Genomic DNA, 19,812 nt, shown 5'->3' with positions numbered 1-19,812 from the left:
TAAATATTAATTTTTTCCCTGCACTGGGTGCACCCGGCGGTGCTGCCAGGCCTTGAGCAAAGTTAACCAAATAACTATAGTCTGCAGACTGCCCTCACCTATATCCCAACCAGATGCAACCAGTTTTGCAGATTTATGTGCCAAAGACAATCTAAGAGATACATCTACCACATACATATATTCAGCTGGAGTCGTGATGTTTACTGATATATTTTTACAAAGAGTTAGTGATAAATGAAGCACCTAACCAAATAAGGAGTATAAAAGAGCATATTAAATAGTTCACTGAAATAGAAAACTACTAAACTTACATCCTCAAGGCGTTCTGAAACCAGCACAAAACCAGAGTACAGTCCCACATCAATGATTCCCATGTTGGTTCTTGTGTTCTGGGTGTATCTAGAAATAATACAAATCACCAAGATAAATTATGAATCCACTGCCAAATTGACCATTCATGTCTCATCATGTTAACAGAATTGATGATGCTGAGATTGTTCAAATAGAAAATCATTCAATTCATTACATCAGATGTCATGGTCGAGGGGATACGTCACCGGATTGTGGATCACAGGGTCCGCGGTTCGAGTCAAGCCGCAGCACTAATGTTGGCAAGACATTGATCTACATTTGCCACACTCAACCCAGTTGAGGTAAATGGGTACCTGGCAGGAATTAATTTCTTGAAATCCTAGAGCGCCATAACGGCAGCTATGCTAAAGCGCCAAGTCTGACAGATATGAGCACTATACAAGAACCCAATATTATTTTTATAAATTAAAAACAAATTCCATATCAGTCTCTGATCAGATCCCTGAAGTGTTTACCCACGGAATACAAGACCAAGATAACTCAGGCTTGAGTTTATGGAAATATGTGTTCTATCAAAATCAATTTGTATTCAAAGGGTTATAAGTCAAACAACTTGGCTTCATTCAATCAGCATTCCAGTAAATGTATAGATGATTTTGGTGTCTACAAGTGAAGCTTTTAACAAAAATGAACAAGACAACATGAAATTGAGAGGTCATGGAATTGAAGGAAGTGAGAGGATTTACCTTGCACAGAATCTTATGGTAGCTACCAGATCTCCCTTAGCCCTCGCCATCTGAGCTGATGTAGTGGTGGATCGAGGGGCAATCCCAACACGAGATCTACTGATACTGATGGGATCCATACCAGTCCGGGCTTCACGGGCGTTGTATGTCACGTTGAATGGACACACGTCCTGGGAGCTGGGTAGGCGATTGAACTTCATTCTCACCTGTTCACAAACACAGGGTGAAGATTTGAATAACACTCAAATGAATTCAAACAATTAATACAATACAATAAAGTCATTTCTATAGCACTCTTACAAACTATCTGTTGTTTCACAGCGCTTTACATAAAAAATTATCAAAGAATCTGTTGTTGATCATGGTCAAAGAGGAGAAGAGAGCGAAGGTGATAAACAAATAACACTACAAGAGAATACCATAGGGCTGTATTTCAATATCCACTAGTCACTATGGTAATATAATCCAACCAGTTAGTGCGACTACAGCAGGTACAAGTAGATTAGCCAAATTTAGAGACGTCTTGAGAGGCACCCAGATATACTCTATAGGACTTTGAGAATAATGCAAATGCAAACATATTGCTGAGCTTTCTACTCTGCTTCTACCTTAAATGAAAACAATGATTTTCTTGTTTCCCTAGAAGTCTTCATGTAAAGGTTGGACTATAGGTGTCGTGGTCGAGTAGATACGTCACCAAACTGTACGCGGTTCGAGTCCCCCCGAGGCACTAATGTCCTTTGGCAAGACATTGATCTACGTTTGCCACACTCAACCAAGGTGATGTAAATGGGTACCTGGCAGGAATTAATTCCTTGAAATGCTAGAGAGCTGTAATGGCAGCCGTAAGCCAGGGTAATAAATGAGAGTGCCAGGAGTGTCAAGTCTGACAGATATGAGTGCTATAAAAGAACCCAATATTATTATAGTATAGTAGATTATACATGTAGCTATCAACAAAAGTTTTCCCGTATTTATTTCTACTTAGGATGAGACTCTAATACAAATTATATGGGACTACCAATTACTTCCATTCTATGATACAACCGTTGTAACTATCTTCACAATAATACAAACATTTTAAATGAACTGACAATATGAAAATGTACAATGTGATGATGCTCTTACTGCAAGTTTAGCTGTTCCTTTGCCCTCACATCGACTGCGAAGACGACCACCAACAGGTACCTGGAGATTATAAAAGCAAAAGTTTGCAATAATCTCTTTGAAGTCTTTTCTTGATATAAACAGGTTTACAATTGCCAAAAGTTTTTGGACACATATATCAAATCAATTTTTCTTAACTTAGATTCTTAGATTATATAGATATGTTACAATTGAGAACAGATTACCCATCATGTCCAATATAGAACAGCCCCAACTTAAATAAATATTTGTGGCCATTATCTGTATTAATTATAGTAAGAGTCAAATTTACTACAGACACATGACCTCTTAACCTTTGATATATACATGTACATATACATGAAAATAAAAGATACGAATAATAAAAGATATTGGACAAAGACAACAGATGAGTAGACAACTTACGGCGACTTCTCGCTTGACAAGTGCATTATGGGTAAGGAAGCGATGTTCATAGTGGAAGGATTCATCGACCTCTGAGGTCACGACACAAGAAAGGTCAATGTCAATTCCGCCATTAGCCATCTCTGAATATCTGGTCAAAGCTTGAAGAGCAAGTACAGAGTCCTGGCAAGTAAAAAACATGTAGAGCAGTTACAGGAGGTGTCTTTAAAGGCTACCTCAGATATGGTGAGGTAAACTGCCGCAAAAAAAAACACGCCATTTTGTCCTTCTTTATACTAGTAAACAAATGACACCTGCGTGTAACAAAGGACTTGTGAATATTCACTGAGCTCTGTGTTATAGGGATACAGAAATATGATGCGTATTACTCTCTACATCATCATTTTTTTTGAAACAGCTGTTTTGCTGCGTAATATCTTAACCAGCCTAAAGGGGCAACATTCTTTAAGTATCAAGTGCCAAACATATCCCTATATAAGATCACTTTTATTAGCTTAAGTACTTCAGTTTGGATATATTCAATTCAAATAAGGTTCTATATTCCTGGTGATACAAGAATGAATGAATATTTGCTCTGCTTGTTATAAACTTGAAATATCATTTTACTCAACTCATTGAGAGCTTTCATTTGAAAGCTTTTAAATGTCGTTGCAATTTGGATGGTCTTAATTCCCCAAATTCACAAAGGAGGTTTAATTTGACCCATGTTTTAAACCCTCATTCATAACTCATGGTTTAAAAATTGGCGCAAAATAAGCGGACCTTGCCTTGCGCGCGTCTAATATTGGACCTCTGACTGTTTCGCACCTTTTTTGTGCTAATTTTAAACCATGGGTTATGTAAATAAAGATCTAAACCATGGGTTAAATTTAAACCACCTTTGTGAATTAGGGCCAATAAAGGGGGTACCTGATTCCCACAGGGAATGGGTTAATCATTTCTTAATTAAAAAATATCTTTATCAAAACATTTACATACATAGCACACAATGTGCAGTCTTCATACACTTGCCATCCTTCTATACATTGAGGATAATTTCATACGGAATGAGAAAACAATGATAAAACAGAAAACTTTAAATCAACTCAATCGATGCAGGCAGCGCCTACAATGGTGGTCTGCACGTTGATAGCCACTTTGAGGCGTTTTTGTGCGGTGTCTTCAAGACAAGACCAAGGGGGTGTTTCACAAAGATCTTAAGTTGAAATTATCTCTAAGTTTGACTTAAAAATTATGGAAAGCTGTTAGCATCTATGAAAATATTTTGTAAAAGTTATTTTAAAAGGCATAAAATATTGATTCAAATCGTTATCAAGGAGATTTCATGTTCTTGTTGTGGAATTCATAAAAGTCTATAATACTTGAACTTTCACTATTGAATATATTTTATTTTAAGGCTACAAATGGCTCTCCATAATTTTTAAGTCCAACTTAGAGTTAAGTACTTCCGTATCTGAATTATTTACTGTATACTCTATGTTGAAATAATTGTTACATATATCATGTATATATACATTGTGTTTCATATTGTACTGTTGAGAAGAAAATAAATGTTAATAAATACAAATAATACAAATACAAGTACGACTTAGGATCTTTGTGAAACACCCCCCAGATAGATTGTAGGTGGTTAGTTACCTGAGTTGATATGAATCCACCTTCATAGTTCTGTTGTTCACTGAGCCACAGTGCAATGCTACCAGCATACGTGATATCACCCAGCTCTAGCTGAGCAAGGAGAGCATACGCTGTGGTCTCTATAGCGATGGCTGATGGTCTGAAGCGATACCAGTTAGGTAGATCCTCATTGGTTAGGTCAGCCTCGTTGGGCGTCCAGTAACGACTACCATCTCCTGTGGGGTAAAGGTAAGATAGGAATGGTCAGAAAGGAAGAGGATACAACTTCACAAATGTCATGAGTGAACGTGGTGGAACAGGTAGCAAAATTAATAATAGTAATAATATAACACTCAGTATTTATGTAGCGTCAATTACAATTAAGTCTCTATTACACTATGGAAATAGAAGAAAATCAAGAAATGAGTACAGAAGAAATGAAATAATAAGAACATAATAGCATGATGAACATCCGAACTGGAAACTACCTGTATGATACATAGTATTGTAAAAAGGATGGTACAAAATTATGTTTGAAAAAGGTAAGACTTTAACAGAGGCTTAAACAGATCAAGAGAAGAACATTCTTTGATATTACTAGGAAGTTTGTTCCATAGTTGAGGGACTGCATGTTGAAAAGCTCTATGCCCAAATTAAATAGAGAAGGGAATAAACGTGAGATGCAAGAGAGAGAGGAGTAGACAAGAAACACACAGGGGAGTAGAATATGAGACAAGGCCAGTCCAGGGGGTTGCAGAAGACATTGCAGGAATGGATAGAAAGAAATAAATACATGCAGAATACACAGATAATAATGACAAAGTATTAAAAAACAGAATAAGATTAATAGACAAAAAGACAGAGAGAAAGAGATGAAGAAAATCAAAAGTTAGTTGAAACAAACAAATATGGTTTTCTCCCTTTCCAAGTTCACCGATGGAAATATAGGAACCTACAGATATTTAACAGCATGATAATTTTGTTTAATTCTCAAAATTAGGAATACATTCTATTCTAAAATTGTCCAAATGGCAGCTATGAAAAAGATAAAAATATGTGGCAATTTTCAACATCCATGTTATCAACTCATTTACTAATTATCTATGATCTGTGATACTGCTCTCTCTAACTGCCATATCAATTGACTTTGGCGATCATGCTGTTCGACAACCCTTGGCTCCTAGCCTTCTGTATTAGCACCACTCCTAGTTCTTTCACTCCTCTCTCTCTTCCAACAGTTTCTGCAGACTGTCCATCCAAAGTATCCTCCTTCTTCCCTTACTCCTTTTTCCCACAATTTTCCATCAGAGCAAGAATCTCTAGGCCTTCTTTACGCTTAATGTCACCCACAAACTTCAACTGCCTAATCAACATCTCACGTATCATTTTCCTTTGCACTCCAGCTCGTCTAAGAACTTCCTCATTACTAACTTTGTCAGTCCAAGGGATTTACATCATTCTTCTTAAGACCCACATTTCGCATACTGCATACGTACCTAGAATAATGGCATCATTTCTGAGCATTCTGTTGGAATCGCTGGCATAGGCACTCCTGGAGAGAGCTAAGGCATAGGTCACGATGGCCTTAGCGTAAGGTCGGCTCAGATACTTGACCTGACGCTCAAGGAAACTCTGGGCATTACGCAGAGCCAAAGGAAAGTCCTGTGAAAATAAATCAAAACATGACTGGTATTAAGGCAATGTGGAGTAGCTTTCAAACGTTGGAAGTTGTGAACTTGCAATTAAGTTCCATAGCTTAAACCTTCAACTTTGCCAATCAAGTGTGTCCTGAACGAATGTATAGGAAAATATAACAAATTGTCTTTAGTTTCCATACATGGTGTATTTCAAAATGCTCTATTAAACAGAAACACTATCGATTTTGACACCTAGAGCACCTTGAGTGGTGGAGATCCAAAAATCCAATATTATTACTAAAAAACATCTTTGTAATGTCATTCTATTAGCCTTCTAGGCAAGAGTCTAAAGCTTTTCATCACTTTCAAAATGAATTCTTTTAAGCACACCACACTATTTTTCTTGTGCGCCTCGGAATAGCATTGTCTAGATAGACGGCGCTATACACATGCCTATTATTATTATTCATTGTATGAGAGAAAGCATATTTTTTGGCTGACATTCAGTCAGGGTGAAAATGGTAATTCTGCTGTACTTACCCTGTGCATACCATCACACCAATGTCCTTCGTAGAGAGCGATTAGAACATAAGCAGTCATCGATGCCTCACCACTTATACCACCCTGTAAGAAATACATGTAGTTACATTAGCTGAGCAGCGTACAAACACACTGCATGATGTACATTTATGTCTTTGAGCATGGATCAAAACTGCAACATACACTATACCTCTACTCATTGATCTACACATGCCACACTCAACCCAGGTGATGTAAATGGGTACCTGACAGGAATTATTTCCTTGAAATGCTAGGCACCGTAATGGCAACCGTGCTAAAGCCAGGGTAATTATCTCCCTCTGCCCCTCAGAATAGTTTACTAGATCGATGGCGCATTACAAATGCTGTACCAGGTATTATTATTATTATTATTATTAAGTGTGACAAACATTGACTGTGACACCCCACAGTTCGTTACATTAATCAACTAAAGTGAATAAAGAGTTATATAATACATTTCCATGACCGTAGTCCTCTAAATACAAACTGATGGATAGGTGTAAGAGTGCCCCTGCATTTTACCTATGAAATAACAAGTTTAAGCTTAGAAGGTGCTCCACTATTCTACTATAAATTTCAACACAAGTCCTGTTTTCTCACTGTTATATATATATGGTCTAACATATGAGACATGTCAGACTGAATATCTTATTATTTTAAATAGACATGTCTATTTCAAAATTATACTTTTACATATTATACTCTTCTGAATAGATTGTCACAGAAAGAAACAGAATGTCAGAAGTAGAACAAAATATCACAAAGACTGAAATACATGAACCAAGAACAATTTCTGATTAACTGCAAGAAAATCATCTCCAAACTTTTGTATGAATGTAATTTATGTTCACTACAACAGAAAGAGAAGTGAATGTATATAACAATTGCTTCATGTGAGATGTTATCCAATTTAAGGAGGTACTATTGATTTAGTGATTAAAACGAACCGTCATCTCTGTATGATGAACCTTGTAGAGCTCGGAGAATGATCCATTAGGATTCTGAGCATTGAGGACCAACCATTCAGCAGCTTTACATGTTACATTCTCATCGACTGGTGTGAGCGTGTTTGCATGGGAGAACACCTTCAGTACAAATGATGTCAACCTGAAAACAGAACATCATCAGAGAGTAGAAGGGTCATTCCATAACGTTGGGGCAGAAAATATGATGGTGTCCATGTAACGTAGGTATGAAATCTTCTACTACACACGGAAGATGAAATCATCTGTTGAAGATTTTTGTGCAATAAATATATTTAGTAGTGCCCTGCCAGAATTGTTCCTGTTTCAGTTGCTTTTCTTCAAAATCTTTGCTTGATACACGTTTCTCTTTTTACCAGTGTTACATGGACACCATATTCATATAACATTACATAAACTTTGGGTCCATAACATTGATTCACCATGAAGCTTGAGTACTTCTGAAGATAGTTGGTTATGCTTTTTATGCAAAACTCAATTTGAGCAAACATTGCTACAGTTGATAGGAGACATAGTTTCTCACTTCTGATATGTCACAAAAATTGCCCCAACTTTCTGGACGGAACCAGAAGTCAAAACAAGAACAAGCTTCTATCTCTCCATCGCCATTCCTCTTTCAAGCCCCCCCCCCCCCCCCCCCCCCCCATACAATGCAGTGGCAAAATGGAAACAAACCTTGTTTTGTTGACATGAAAAACAGGAAGGGGTAAAGGGGTTGCATACAACAAACGCTGCTTCGCAAACTCACCGTTGAGCGCATAATATAAGCTTGAGAAATGTGCAGAACACTATTCATACACTCTCTGATTTCACTGTAGCAATTCTTTGAGGTATTTTACCAAGTCATCTCTTCTGAACAATGTTTTATTTCATTATTGATACTTTCTCAAACTTTAAGGGTTTTATTTGCACCCAGACTCTTTCAGGTAAAAGTGCTACAACCATATTAAACCATTTTCAATATCAATGTTGCTCAAAATACTCCATGGATTGAATGAATTCCATGGTTATTATAATAATGTTACACAGTATTTGTTGAACCCTTAAAGGGGAAGTCCCCCCTGATATTATTTAGTTTTAATAGAAGCAGAAAAATTTAAGAAACAACTCTGTGAAAGTTTAAGAAAAATTGGACAACAAATAAGAAAGTCATGAATCTTTCCAATGCGGTCAGAAATTGTGATCTCATCCCCTCATAATTCACTGATCTGAATTACAGAATGAGTCCATTTCTCTGAATGTTAATGGAATAGTAGACCTATCTTATATGGGGGTGCATGAAAGACCTGTTGACCTGTTACACTCACCATGTACTGCTGCTATAGAGTACATTGGTACCCCAGATGGTGAATGAGCCATCCTCACGTCTGTGAGACAAAACACTTGCCAAACCTATGAAGACAGGAGCAAACAAACATCACCAATATTCAAGCATTTGTCAAATGTGTTAGTCACAAGTGAAAGTAGATCAAATGTTTGGCAAAAGATATATAAGGCAAGTGAAGAATGACAAATCAGTGAAAACTGTAATATTAAAAAAATCATGTTACATTCCACGGATGATCAGGGAAATAATTGGATGATGGAAATGAAAGGCCTTTGTTAAATATATATATATATATATGGTGTTGGAGCTAAATAAGTGAAATAGCCCCATCTCTTGGTGAGGTGATGACTAAAATAAAATCATCATTTTGTTGTTTTGCAATCAAAAGCATGGCGAGGAGTGAATCACTGCATGGTTGGATGTTGAGCGAGCAAGCGAGCATCTGGAGCTTTAAGTGGACCCTGGAAAATGCCTACAGTCGGCTGGTCACGAATGGATATTAGTTTGGTCGTGATCAGGGACGCAAATGCTTTGGTCTGGTTTGCATTTACATATGGGTAGTGAGCAAATGGCCTTCACCCCGTAGAACACAAAGCAAGAGATAAGATAATTCATGCTTGAGTCTATAGAAACCGAGTGTTACATCAAAATATAGTCTTATTGAATGTTTTCACATTAATCTAGGTGTCCAAACATAACTTATTCCAATCTGCACTGATTGTCGCATTGACTCACCTCTAGAGATGCGATCCATAGCCATCTCCTCCAAGGAATCATTCATAAGCTTCATAGTCTGTAAGTACTTGAGAACAAAGATAGTAGGAGCCACAATGCTCATGGTCTGCTCTCCACACCCACGGGGGTACGCTAACCACTCACCATAGTTTGCCACAGGATCAACCAGGATGGGACCAAGCATGTTCCCTGAACAACGAAAGTATCACAGAAAAATAACCAAAAGTTATTTAATATAAAGATAAAGATATTAATGATAATAATGAAACTTATTTGAGTAGTCAAAATCATATTAAAGTTGCTCATCCGTGGGTATATGGAGGGCAGCACACTGAGCCAACAGGAATAACGTTCCTGTGCGTACTAGTGCCCTTTTATGGGTACGTCCGTACGGGAGTATAATACCCGTTGGCTCAGTGTTTGCCAAGTTGCCTACTTCACAAACGACTATATGCAAGAACATGCAAGAACATCTTTAACACTGTTTCTACTAATTCTGCTAGATATTTCTATATTTGCATTTGTAGCTCTAACAGCTGTTACATGCATACGGGTACCCATTACCACATGTTAGAGACTACTGAAGACAAAATGCACTCACCAAACCCCTCTACTTTTTTTTTAATGAAAATCAACTTTATTATCAAAAAACATTGATGTAAAAACTTCATTTGCCTCTGGATGCTAGTTTTTATTTCAAAGTGTGATTTCATATCGATCATTCTAACTTTAATACAATCAAATTAAATACAACATCAAAACGTTGCATAGCAACAATAACAAAATATGTGAAATAAACAATTTTCATTCCTGTGGCTCATGGCCTTGTATTGTATTCCGGAAGACCTTTAGCTGTTGGAATGATTCTCATCTCCCTCTCAAAGGTATGTTTATAAACTCACCAATCAGAGAAAGTACAGCGGACTCCGTTCCAGGGATGATGTTTTCAGGTGGACGCAGGTCTAGAATGTTATACTGCACACCATTGTCTGTATCTAGAACTTCTGTGAGGAAGAGAAGACACAATCAAATTCATCCTAGGGATCTTGGGAAAACAAACAACCTACTTTCAGGCTTACATTTTACAATCATTTTGCAGCTGACAATCCATTATGACAAGCACTGCACACTTGCGTGTTCTTATTATAGTTACACTTTATCTTTAAAGACGTGATAAACCTTTACACTTACAGTAATTCTTCACACTAACAATTATGTTTTATACTTACAATCATTCTTCATGCTTACAATCATTCTCCACACTTACAATCATCCTTCACACTTTGAATACAATCATTCTTCACACTTACAATCATTTTTTAAATTGACAATCATTCTTCACACTTACAATCATTCTTCATACTTACAATCATTCTTCACACCAACAATCATTCTTTACACTTACAATCATTCTTCACACTTACAATCATTCTTCATACGTACAATCATTTTTCATACTTACAATCAATCTTCACACTTACAATCATTCTTCACACTTACAATCATTCTCCACACTTACAATCATTCTTCATACTTACAATCATTCTTTACACTAACAATCATTCTTCACACTTACAATCATTCTTCATACTTACAATCATTCTTCACACTTACAATCATTATTTATACTTACAATCATTCTTACAATCATTCTTCACACTTACAATCATTCTTCACACTTACAATCATTCTTTACACTTACAATCATTCTTCACACTTACAATCATTCTTCATACTTACAATCATTATTCATACTTACAATCATTCTTCATACTTACAATCATTCTTCACACTTACAATCATTCTTCATACTTACAATCATTCTTCATACTTACAATCATTCTTCACACTTACAATCATTCTTCATACTTACAATCATTCTCCACACTTACAATCATTCTTCATACTTACAATCTTTCTCCACACTTACAATCATCCTTCACACTTTAAATACAATCATCCTCCACACTTAAAATCATTCTTCATACTTACAATCATACTTTGAATACAATCATTCTTCACACTAACAATCATTTTTTTAAATTTACAATCATTATTCACACTTTAAATACAATCATCTTTCACACTTACAATCATTCTTCATACTTAAAATCATTATTCACACTTACAATCATTATTCACACTTACAACCATTCTTCACAAATACCATCATATTTTTTACTTACAATCATTTTTCACACTTACGATCATTCTTCACAAATACAATCATATTTTATACTTGCAGTCATTCTTCACACTAACAATCATTCTAGATACTTACGATCACTCTGAATGTCTTCCATCATGGCAGCCCTAAGACGAGGTGATCTTCGTTGCTGACGATAGATCCCTGATGGATCTAACATGACAGAGTGATCCACAGATTGAGGTACTCCATGAGCCTAACATACAGCAAAGGAAAATACATATTACATTTCAAATCATTCAACTTTGCGTCAAGTGCAACAGGCTTAATGCTTGACCATACCGATTCTTACTAGCACTAAATATCTTTAAAGTCATTCATTTTTACATATTACACATCTAACTGAAAATATTTTGCCAGATTTTCCCCACACGATATGAAAAGCTAAGATGATTTATCATAATAGCAGGATATTTGAATAAGTCTGTGTTTTTTATATGATTACAATCGCGATAACAAGACAAATACGAGTCTAAATCAGAAAAGGAAACTGTTAATGCATCTAAAGAGAATGGCACAGATGATGACAGAAAATAGAGCCAAATATTAATATATTTGGTTCTAGGGCTAAAAACATCTTAGCCTTTCATACTGTGTGTGGAAAATCCGGCAAAATATTTGCTGTAAAATGTGCTGTGGGATGTTACCATTGTTATATTGTTATATTGCTTGTGTATTTTGATGTTTGTATTACAATGTAAATATCTGATAATTTTGTAAAAAGAATATCAGCCTTGAGCTGCATGTCATGTTGTTATTTTTTAATAAACCAATTCAATCAATCAATCAACATATTAATAGACCAGTTCACGGTTAGCACATGTCCCAAATGATCCAGAATATCCACAGATCTTCAAAACATGAAGAGGTCCCACTTTGTACATTTTGAAATAATGACTCCTATAGCGATGGAAGTGCTTCATAAATAGCCTCTGTTTCCCCTTTTCAAAGAATACTGCCACCTGTGTATCATGGAGTGCACTGCTTGTTCATAAATGAATAATGATTACATAACTTTCATGAGCACGTATCCAGTATTTTGTCTCTGTGTATTTCACAATTCGGTCTGCAATGACCTTTATTTTCTCATGCTCAGACTGCAACTATGGACTGGCTTATTCTAGGCACTTACAATAACATTAAGGATCTTCTGCACTCCATCACTGCCCACGTCTGATGTGGCTGTGACTGTGATGGGTAGGTCTCCGATCTCAACGGGAACAATCACAAACTTGAGAGACTGGGAGTTAAATCCTTCAACATGAACAGTCCTCCTAGCTGGCTGAGAAGGGTTGGTAGACTCTCCGCACGTTCCTTTAGGATTGTAGAATGATACTCTCACCTGAGGGGGTCAAGTAAAAGATGGGCATATGGTGAAGAACTTGCTTTGTTTCAATTTGAAAAAGAAAAAAATAATAAAACGAAACTCAAGTTCAAAACAGAGATCCCAGCATTCCATGAAAATGAAATTCTGTTTTTTCTGATTTTTCCATGATGAATTAGAGCTACTTGAGTGATTTTTCTCAAATGCTCTGACTTTTTCTCCGACTTGAAAAACAGGAATTCACTTCCAGATTTAACCGATAGTTAAACAAATAAACAATCACTTACAGTTGCACCCTGAGCATTGTAGTTGTAGATGGTTGCTAGAACCTCAATCTGCTCTGAACGGACCACTGAATACGGCAGTTGAAGTTGAATGGATAGACTCTTGAAGACGTTCACATCGAGTGGGTCAGTAACACAGAGACCTCCTGTAGGTGTGACTGATACTGCTTGTAGACTCCATTCAGTGATGCTACCAGGAGTCTGAAGGTCTAGAGACGCTCGCCCAGGTGCACTATTGGTTCATCAAAGGTTCCAGAAGAAAGAAATATAAAAGTTAAATGGGTTTGATAAAGTGGGTCGTATTTTTGAATTAACATGTATAGTAAAAGCTTTAAAATAGCTTTTTCAAGCATTTTCCTGAGGGGCGTTTCACAAAACTTGTCATCAGTGACAAATGAGAGTTTTTGTTATAAGCTACTGAAATCCTTGCTTCTGATTGGTCTTCAGCAGATTTGTCACTGATTTTTGTCATTTGTCATTGAAAAGAGGCTGTATGAAACGGGTCCCTGCTGTCACTTTTGAAATTACTCTCTGCAGCCAATGTGGAAAGAGAGAGGGAAGTAAAACTGTTGACTACGCTTTAATTTCCTTCAAGGCAATTTGAGCTGATGTTAAAGTGTATAAACCTATGGCAACCCCTCATACAATACTTGCTGCCAACTCGCATGCCTGACATAGCAAAAAAACCTGGCACTAGCGTTTATTTCATAACCTTTTACATGCAGCCTGGATAAATGAAATTTTACATATTCAGTCCATTACTTAGGTGTTTGAAGCTGTATGCAAACATTTAAACTTATAAAAATTGGAATGGTACATCCTTACTAACTTTGAAAGATACAGCTCATTAATCAAATTCATAGTACATGTATACATCTACATGACAAAAGTGTAGGTCTTTGAATACATTACATGTAAATTCATTTTCAATCTATAGAATCAAAAGATTCATTATAGATTGTTATACATACCCAACTCTAATGAGATCAAAGAGCCACGTTTCTCTGAAATCAGATCTGACGTCCATCCCAAACTCTTCAAATGTGTCTGTAGAATCCTCTCCAATGCTGATTGAATCCATACTATCCAGAACATCAACACCAAGAGGGGCACTACCTATTCGCCATTTGTTCATCAGCTCACAACATTGGGAGAAATCCTACACATAAAAAACAATACTCTATGGTTATATAATCACAGTAACAGGTGGTGATACATCAAAGTCTTTTTCATCGCTGTAAGGTGTTATCTTATCGACCACTTGCTGACATGTCAATGTACTGATGTTCATCTAACGACTGAGTTATTCCACCCTTACCAAGTTTTGTGATTTTTTAAGTGTGTGAAAAATGTATTTGTCCCGATTTTTTTTTTCTCGAGAATGTGACATGTAAAAGCTTTTATGTAAAAGTATTCAGTAAAGGCCCTAATTCAACCAGTCGACCTTTCATTCTTGAATTACGAAGACACACTCCCCCAAAAACTCAAATTGACAAGAGGTATGGATAATTCAGTTGTTAAGTGTATATATCCTATCTCAGATCACAGAAAAATCAATGTACCAGAAATGTATAAACCATTTTTATTTCTTCGAGAGAAAGAAAAATGTGGCTGAAAATATGGAGTAATGGCTGTAACATGTGTAACATTTTAGGGAAATTATAATATGAAAATTTGTTTACACTTGCATACATTCATTACAATACCAGGTATACCATTAGATTTGCCTATTGAAGCCACAGAGAGTGCACAATTTTTAGGTCAATTGATTTTGCTCTAATCCAAAAAGGGTATTGTATACTATAAATACAAAGTACTTTTACAATTGCAAACATTCAATACTACATCAAATACAAGATTAGTACCGTTGAATCTACCTTCTAAACCTTTTAACCGCCTACAATTCTACATTATTTCACACGTTCTTATAATTGTTTGTCTTTATATTGGGTTTATCGCTGTCTTTTATGATATCTTTAACTTATATATACTCAGTGATATAAATTATAATATTCAGGGGAACTTTTTTAAACAAGGCCACCATGGGCTTTGCCTCAGCTAAGTTAAGAATGCTTTACCTCGATGTCTTGTTCTGTAGCTTGTGGACAATACGGGGGTAGTTTGGAGGCCAGCTTGGAGGCAATCGTCTCGCATGTACACCATCGTTGGATTCTATTGAACATCTTAGTAGTGGTCAGGTTATCATCACAGTTACATCGACGCTCCAGCTGGTTCAAACAATACTCAACTAAAAGAGAAATAAAATGTGCATGTTATTTAAAGACCATCAATACAACCATTATAATCATCATCATTTAGTAGAGTCAGAGTTTTCTCTCTTATGAGAGATTACTGACTTCAGTGCTATGATGACGTTCCCTCCCTCCACCTCTGCTTGTCTTATAAGCTCCAATGGAACACCATTCCAAAACCAATGAGCATAATCATAAATGTTGTATTTAATATAATTATTATTCAAATGGTGCTAATAGTCCTAAAATAGTAGTATACAATGTAGGATTAACTGGTCTAGCTGTGTGTGACCTTTGCCAACCTTTGACCTAAATCTTTTCCGACTGCCATGAAAGATTGTTAAAAACTCTCCAAAGAAACATTTTATTTAAAGCGGGACTGCACTACCTGAAGCTGCTTGCGCCCTCTATATAGCAAACAATGCATAAGTGATACCCATTGGTCCCCCGTGATCCTCCTTTTCTTATGTTAATCAAGAGCTGGTTTAATGAGATAACCACCTGTCAGAGACCAGGAAGGGAGGTCTAATACCTCCTGGCCAAACTAGTCTAACAGATAGGCTTTCACATCCATATACATAACTCTCAATATTTTAGGAGTAATGACATCCTTTTAAGAGAATCATTCAGAGACTGTCGATCGCTAAACTGCCAACTTTTCTTAGATGCTCACCAAGATCACGTTTTTGGAGTTATTGACTTGTAGAGATTCGGAAGTCAGAGGAAATATTCCAAACCTGTTTCAGCATCACAGTTTCTTGAATATATATTACATCCAATAAAGTTTAAAAACATCAAAAAGAGAATCTTGAATGGCGAACTTACTTCTGCTGCGGGAATTTGACTGGCACTGTGTAGCACTTCTTTTTCTTCTAGATGATGATACACGCTGGCATGTAAGAGCTTTGAAAGAAAAAACACAAAAGTAATGACACACAAGGACATAACATGGCATATTTCTCTGATCTGATAATCATTTAAACATTTTATTCCATCTAATAATGTTAATATTCTGTTCTTGTATAGCACATATCATAATATTATATAAAAAGACTCTCTTTAACAACTAAGAAGGCTATGTAAATGATTCTCTCATTTTCCAACACTTATTCAAACATGTATTCAATCAATCAAAAGATATTTGATACAGCGCCTTTTCCTTGCGGTTACAAAGCGCTGCACACACCGCTCCACAATGTTTGGGCCACTTATAAACAAAAGTTAGAGATAAGTTAAGTACATGGTAATAAAGTCATTCTTAGCAGAATAGATGTGACTTGTGACATGTGAATCTTATGAGATGATTCTTACCTTCCCGAGCAGGGACAGCTAGCAGTGCATTGGTCAAAACAGACAGACCAGAATCCTACAATACAAGTAAAAACATAAATCAACATTTGTTCAAGATATATTGTAAAACAGCATCTGAGGAACTAATACTTCAACAAGCTCTGCTTCTAGTTAGTTCCTTTTTTCTCATGCTATTACTATTATATTTGTTGTTTCATTGTATAATGTTTTTAATATACTTATTCATTGTATTATGTTTTGCATGAGAAATAAAATCATTTGAATTGAAAAACATAAAACCAACGGTTTTACAACATCTATCACAGAGTCTCATAAGATCTCACTGTATACTGAAATTCATTGAAATATATGGATGAGTGTTGACCATTTCCATTATGATTAGACAAATAAGAACTAAAAATTGACATTTTAGACTGAAGATTTACAGAAGACATTAGACCACAAAAATCTGATAGTCTACTTTCATATTTGACTCTGAAAGGTTTACATACAGCATTTGACCAAAATATTGATATCATCTGAAACAATAAAATAATAATATTTAATAATAATAAAAGTGCGTTCTTGTATAGTGCTCATGTCTATCAGACTTGACACTCTTGAAGCTCCATATTAATTCTGGTTTTATCATAGAGATTTGTTTATTCTACTTTGAAATTTCATTAAAAGATGAGTGATTTCACTGATACCAAATTGATTCTAACTTACTTTGAAGATGACTGGTGAAGTAGGCCCACCTCCAGGACCACAGCCTATATCGTATGTCTGCATCATCTCAAACATCTAAAAAAAAAGGGTAAAAGGATAATCATCAACCTTTTCAGGGCAGGATTTATCTGTAGGGCTAAATTGATCACATATTGCTCTTTAATTGGTAACAATTACATTTTCTTTTATTGCTACATTATTAAAATAAAATGTTTTGTCTCTAAAAAATAATATATGAGAGTGAGAAGATTGTCAAAAGTTGTTAAAATGCCAAATTTTGATTGAAAAAAATGATTTTGAATGTCTCAAGAAGGTGCCAATTTAAGGATCCTTAAAGCTTATTTTCCTTCTTAAAACTCCTGGCATCAAAATGATCAAATGCAATAGAGCCATGAAACAGAACTGGATGCAGTGTGTGCAGATATTTTTGCCATTTATTCCCATGTATCTGCCATATTCTTAGAGCTCTGATTCAAAATTTATTGAGCAAAACCACAAAATGTGGAACGATACAACAATATTGTGATAGGACTCACCTTTTTTCTGCTGAGTCTATGTTTGTTGTTGAGAGCATAGACAGCCTTGTCTACACCAAGCAGACCAACATAGGATGTAGGATAGGCATCTACCAGCAGAGTTACAGGTGTTTCAGGCAGGTACGCACCTTCCTCATTGGTTTCTTCCTTGATGTTGATTGCAACCTAATCAGAGAGAAGGTCATGTCAATTACAAGCTTCTGATAGGCTTTTGCTTAATAGATCATGTATAAAACCGAGCATATTGTACATTCCTAGCAATATAGTGGAAAATGGGGGAATGATTGCTAGCAAAGTTCTACATTGTTCAATTCAATTCAATTCAATTTATTTTGCAATATAAAAATCAAAGTATACAAGGTAACAGTCAAATTTAACTATATTTACAAAAGTTATATCTGGACTTTCCATGAAGGTTGCGAAAACCTATAAATTGTTACAGCAAATGCTAACATATTACATTAAGATGATAATAATTAAAAATTTCTGGCAGGCTTGAATTATCACATTCAAGTACTTTTCTAATGAACGAAGGGAAGATGGTGTAATTGCCAAGAGATTTCTTTAATGTTGCATCTACAGGTGACACATTAAATACATGGCGTGTCAACTTAAAGCCACTCAGAGATATACAGTTCTGACCTCGAGAAAAATATTTGCAAAACTAGATTGTCTTTCAATTACACTTACCTCTGTTCAGATTGCATTATTCATTATTTTCTTACTCTTTTTACATCAAACTTAGGATCAAACAACAAAATTTAAAAAAGGATTTGAAAAACTGTTATTTATCTGTACATATTTACTATCCCTTGGTCAAGAGAAACTGCTGCAGATAAAATGCTCATATGGAGAGGCATCAGACTTATATTAAAAACAAAAAAGTTATTTATAGTATTTACTTACATGGTGTTTGCAGGTGTTCTCAATCTTGAGAGCGATGGAGTCTGCTACGACCTGATCCAGTTGGTTGATGTAATACGCTATGATACGAACCATTGGAACCATGTCAGAGGACACACTGAAAAACACCCGCTCTGGGTTGTTGATCATATGGTCTATGCTCTTGGCCAAGATCACCTTACCTTGTGATAAGAACTATTGGGATAAAAACAAAAGAAACAACAACAATTACATCATTTAATGCTATATTAAGGAGATGAGATGGCTCTGTGGTAGAGCAGTGGTCTCGTAACCAGGAGGTCCAGGTTTGCAACCAAATTGATGCGCTAGTGCCCTTTGGTAATTCATTAATCCTCACTACCAAGTCCCTCAGAGAGGACCTAAAGCTGTCAGTCCTCTGGTTGCTTACTTACAAGCATACACATGCTTTCTTAGAAGTCAGGTAAAACAAACCATCAAACCAAATTATAGTATTCTGTTGCAATTCTAGAAGATTCCCTTTCTGCTATATTAAAGGTGCTATGTCCCTTTTGCAGCCAACCTCAAAGTCTGTAGAACTTTGCAGGAATTATGAATATGTCATGTATGTCCTATCTGTGAAATTTAAACGTTAGCAGTGTCCTCATATTCAAATTATGCAAGGAAACCCGTTTACTTGCTAGACTTCACTGTCAGACACTATTGAGTGACTGACTGGCTTTTTTTCTTCTTTGGTAATAACATACATGAAAAGAGTTGTAAAGGGTACATGAGCATTTGTCTACATCAATAACCCACTTCTTGTGATGGCCTAGATTAAACTGATTGAATCTTTGCACA

At 35.9% G+C, this 19,812-nt stretch overlaps 1 protein-coding gene across 3 annotated transcripts in view; it reads right to left on the bottom strand.

Annotated features, from left to right (window-relative positions):
* LOC575436 (complement C3) overlaps positions 1 to 19,812 on the bottom strand; it is a 62,167-nt gene that overhangs the window by 8,032 nt on the left and 34,323 nt on the right. For 2 of the 3 annotated variants that reach the window (XM_775838.5, XM_030997104.1), the window contains exons 14-34: positions 18,997 to 19,188; positions 18,091 to 18,255; positions 17,555 to 17,629; positions 16,847 to 16,901; positions 16,361 to 16,438; positions 15,362 to 15,531; positions 14,255 to 14,442; positions 13,287 to 13,515; positions 12,808 to 13,017; positions 11,751 to 11,871; positions 10,372 to 10,473; positions 9,470 to 9,658; positions 8,715 to 8,799; positions 7,372 to 7,531; positions 6,404 to 6,487; positions 5,723 to 5,888; positions 4,248 to 4,462; positions 2,610 to 2,771; positions 2,187 to 2,246; positions 1,059 to 1,264; positions 312 to 399 (exon numbers count right to left, since the gene is read on the bottom strand). In XM_775838.5, coding sequence (XP_780931.4) covers positions 312 to 399; positions 1,059 to 1,264; positions 2,187 to 2,246; positions 2,610 to 2,771; positions 4,248 to 4,462; positions 5,723 to 5,888; positions 6,404 to 6,487; positions 7,372 to 7,531; positions 8,715 to 8,799; positions 9,470 to 9,658; positions 10,372 to 10,473; positions 11,751 to 11,871; positions 12,808 to 13,017; positions 13,287 to 13,515; positions 14,255 to 14,442; positions 15,362 to 15,531; positions 16,361 to 16,438; positions 16,847 to 16,901; positions 17,555 to 17,629; positions 18,091 to 18,255; positions 18,997 to 19,188 — 3,000 coding nt within the window. The remainder of the gene's footprint in view (positions 1 to 311; positions 400 to 1,058; positions 1,265 to 2,186; positions 2,247 to 2,609; positions 2,772 to 4,247; positions 4,463 to 5,722; positions 5,889 to 6,403; positions 6,488 to 7,371; positions 7,532 to 8,714; positions 8,800 to 9,469; positions 9,659 to 10,371; positions 10,474 to 11,750; positions 11,872 to 12,807; positions 13,018 to 13,286; positions 13,516 to 14,254; positions 14,443 to 15,361; positions 15,532 to 16,360; positions 16,439 to 16,846; positions 16,902 to 17,554; positions 17,630 to 18,090; positions 18,256 to 18,996; positions 19,189 to 19,812) is intronic. The other variant, XM_011663691.2, reaches the window with a different exon arrangement.

Source organism: Strongylocentrotus purpuratus, unplaced genomic scaffold (assembly GCF_000002235.5).
Source record: "Strongylocentrotus purpuratus isolate Spur 01 unplaced genomic scaffold, Spur_5.0 spur5_scaffold_4, whole genome shotgun sequence".
Lineage (NCBI taxonomy): Eukaryota > Metazoa > Echinodermata > Echinoidea > Camarodonta > Strongylocentrotidae > Strongylocentrotus > Strongylocentrotus purpuratus.
This window is presented reverse-complemented; position numbering and strand designations above follow the sequence as displayed.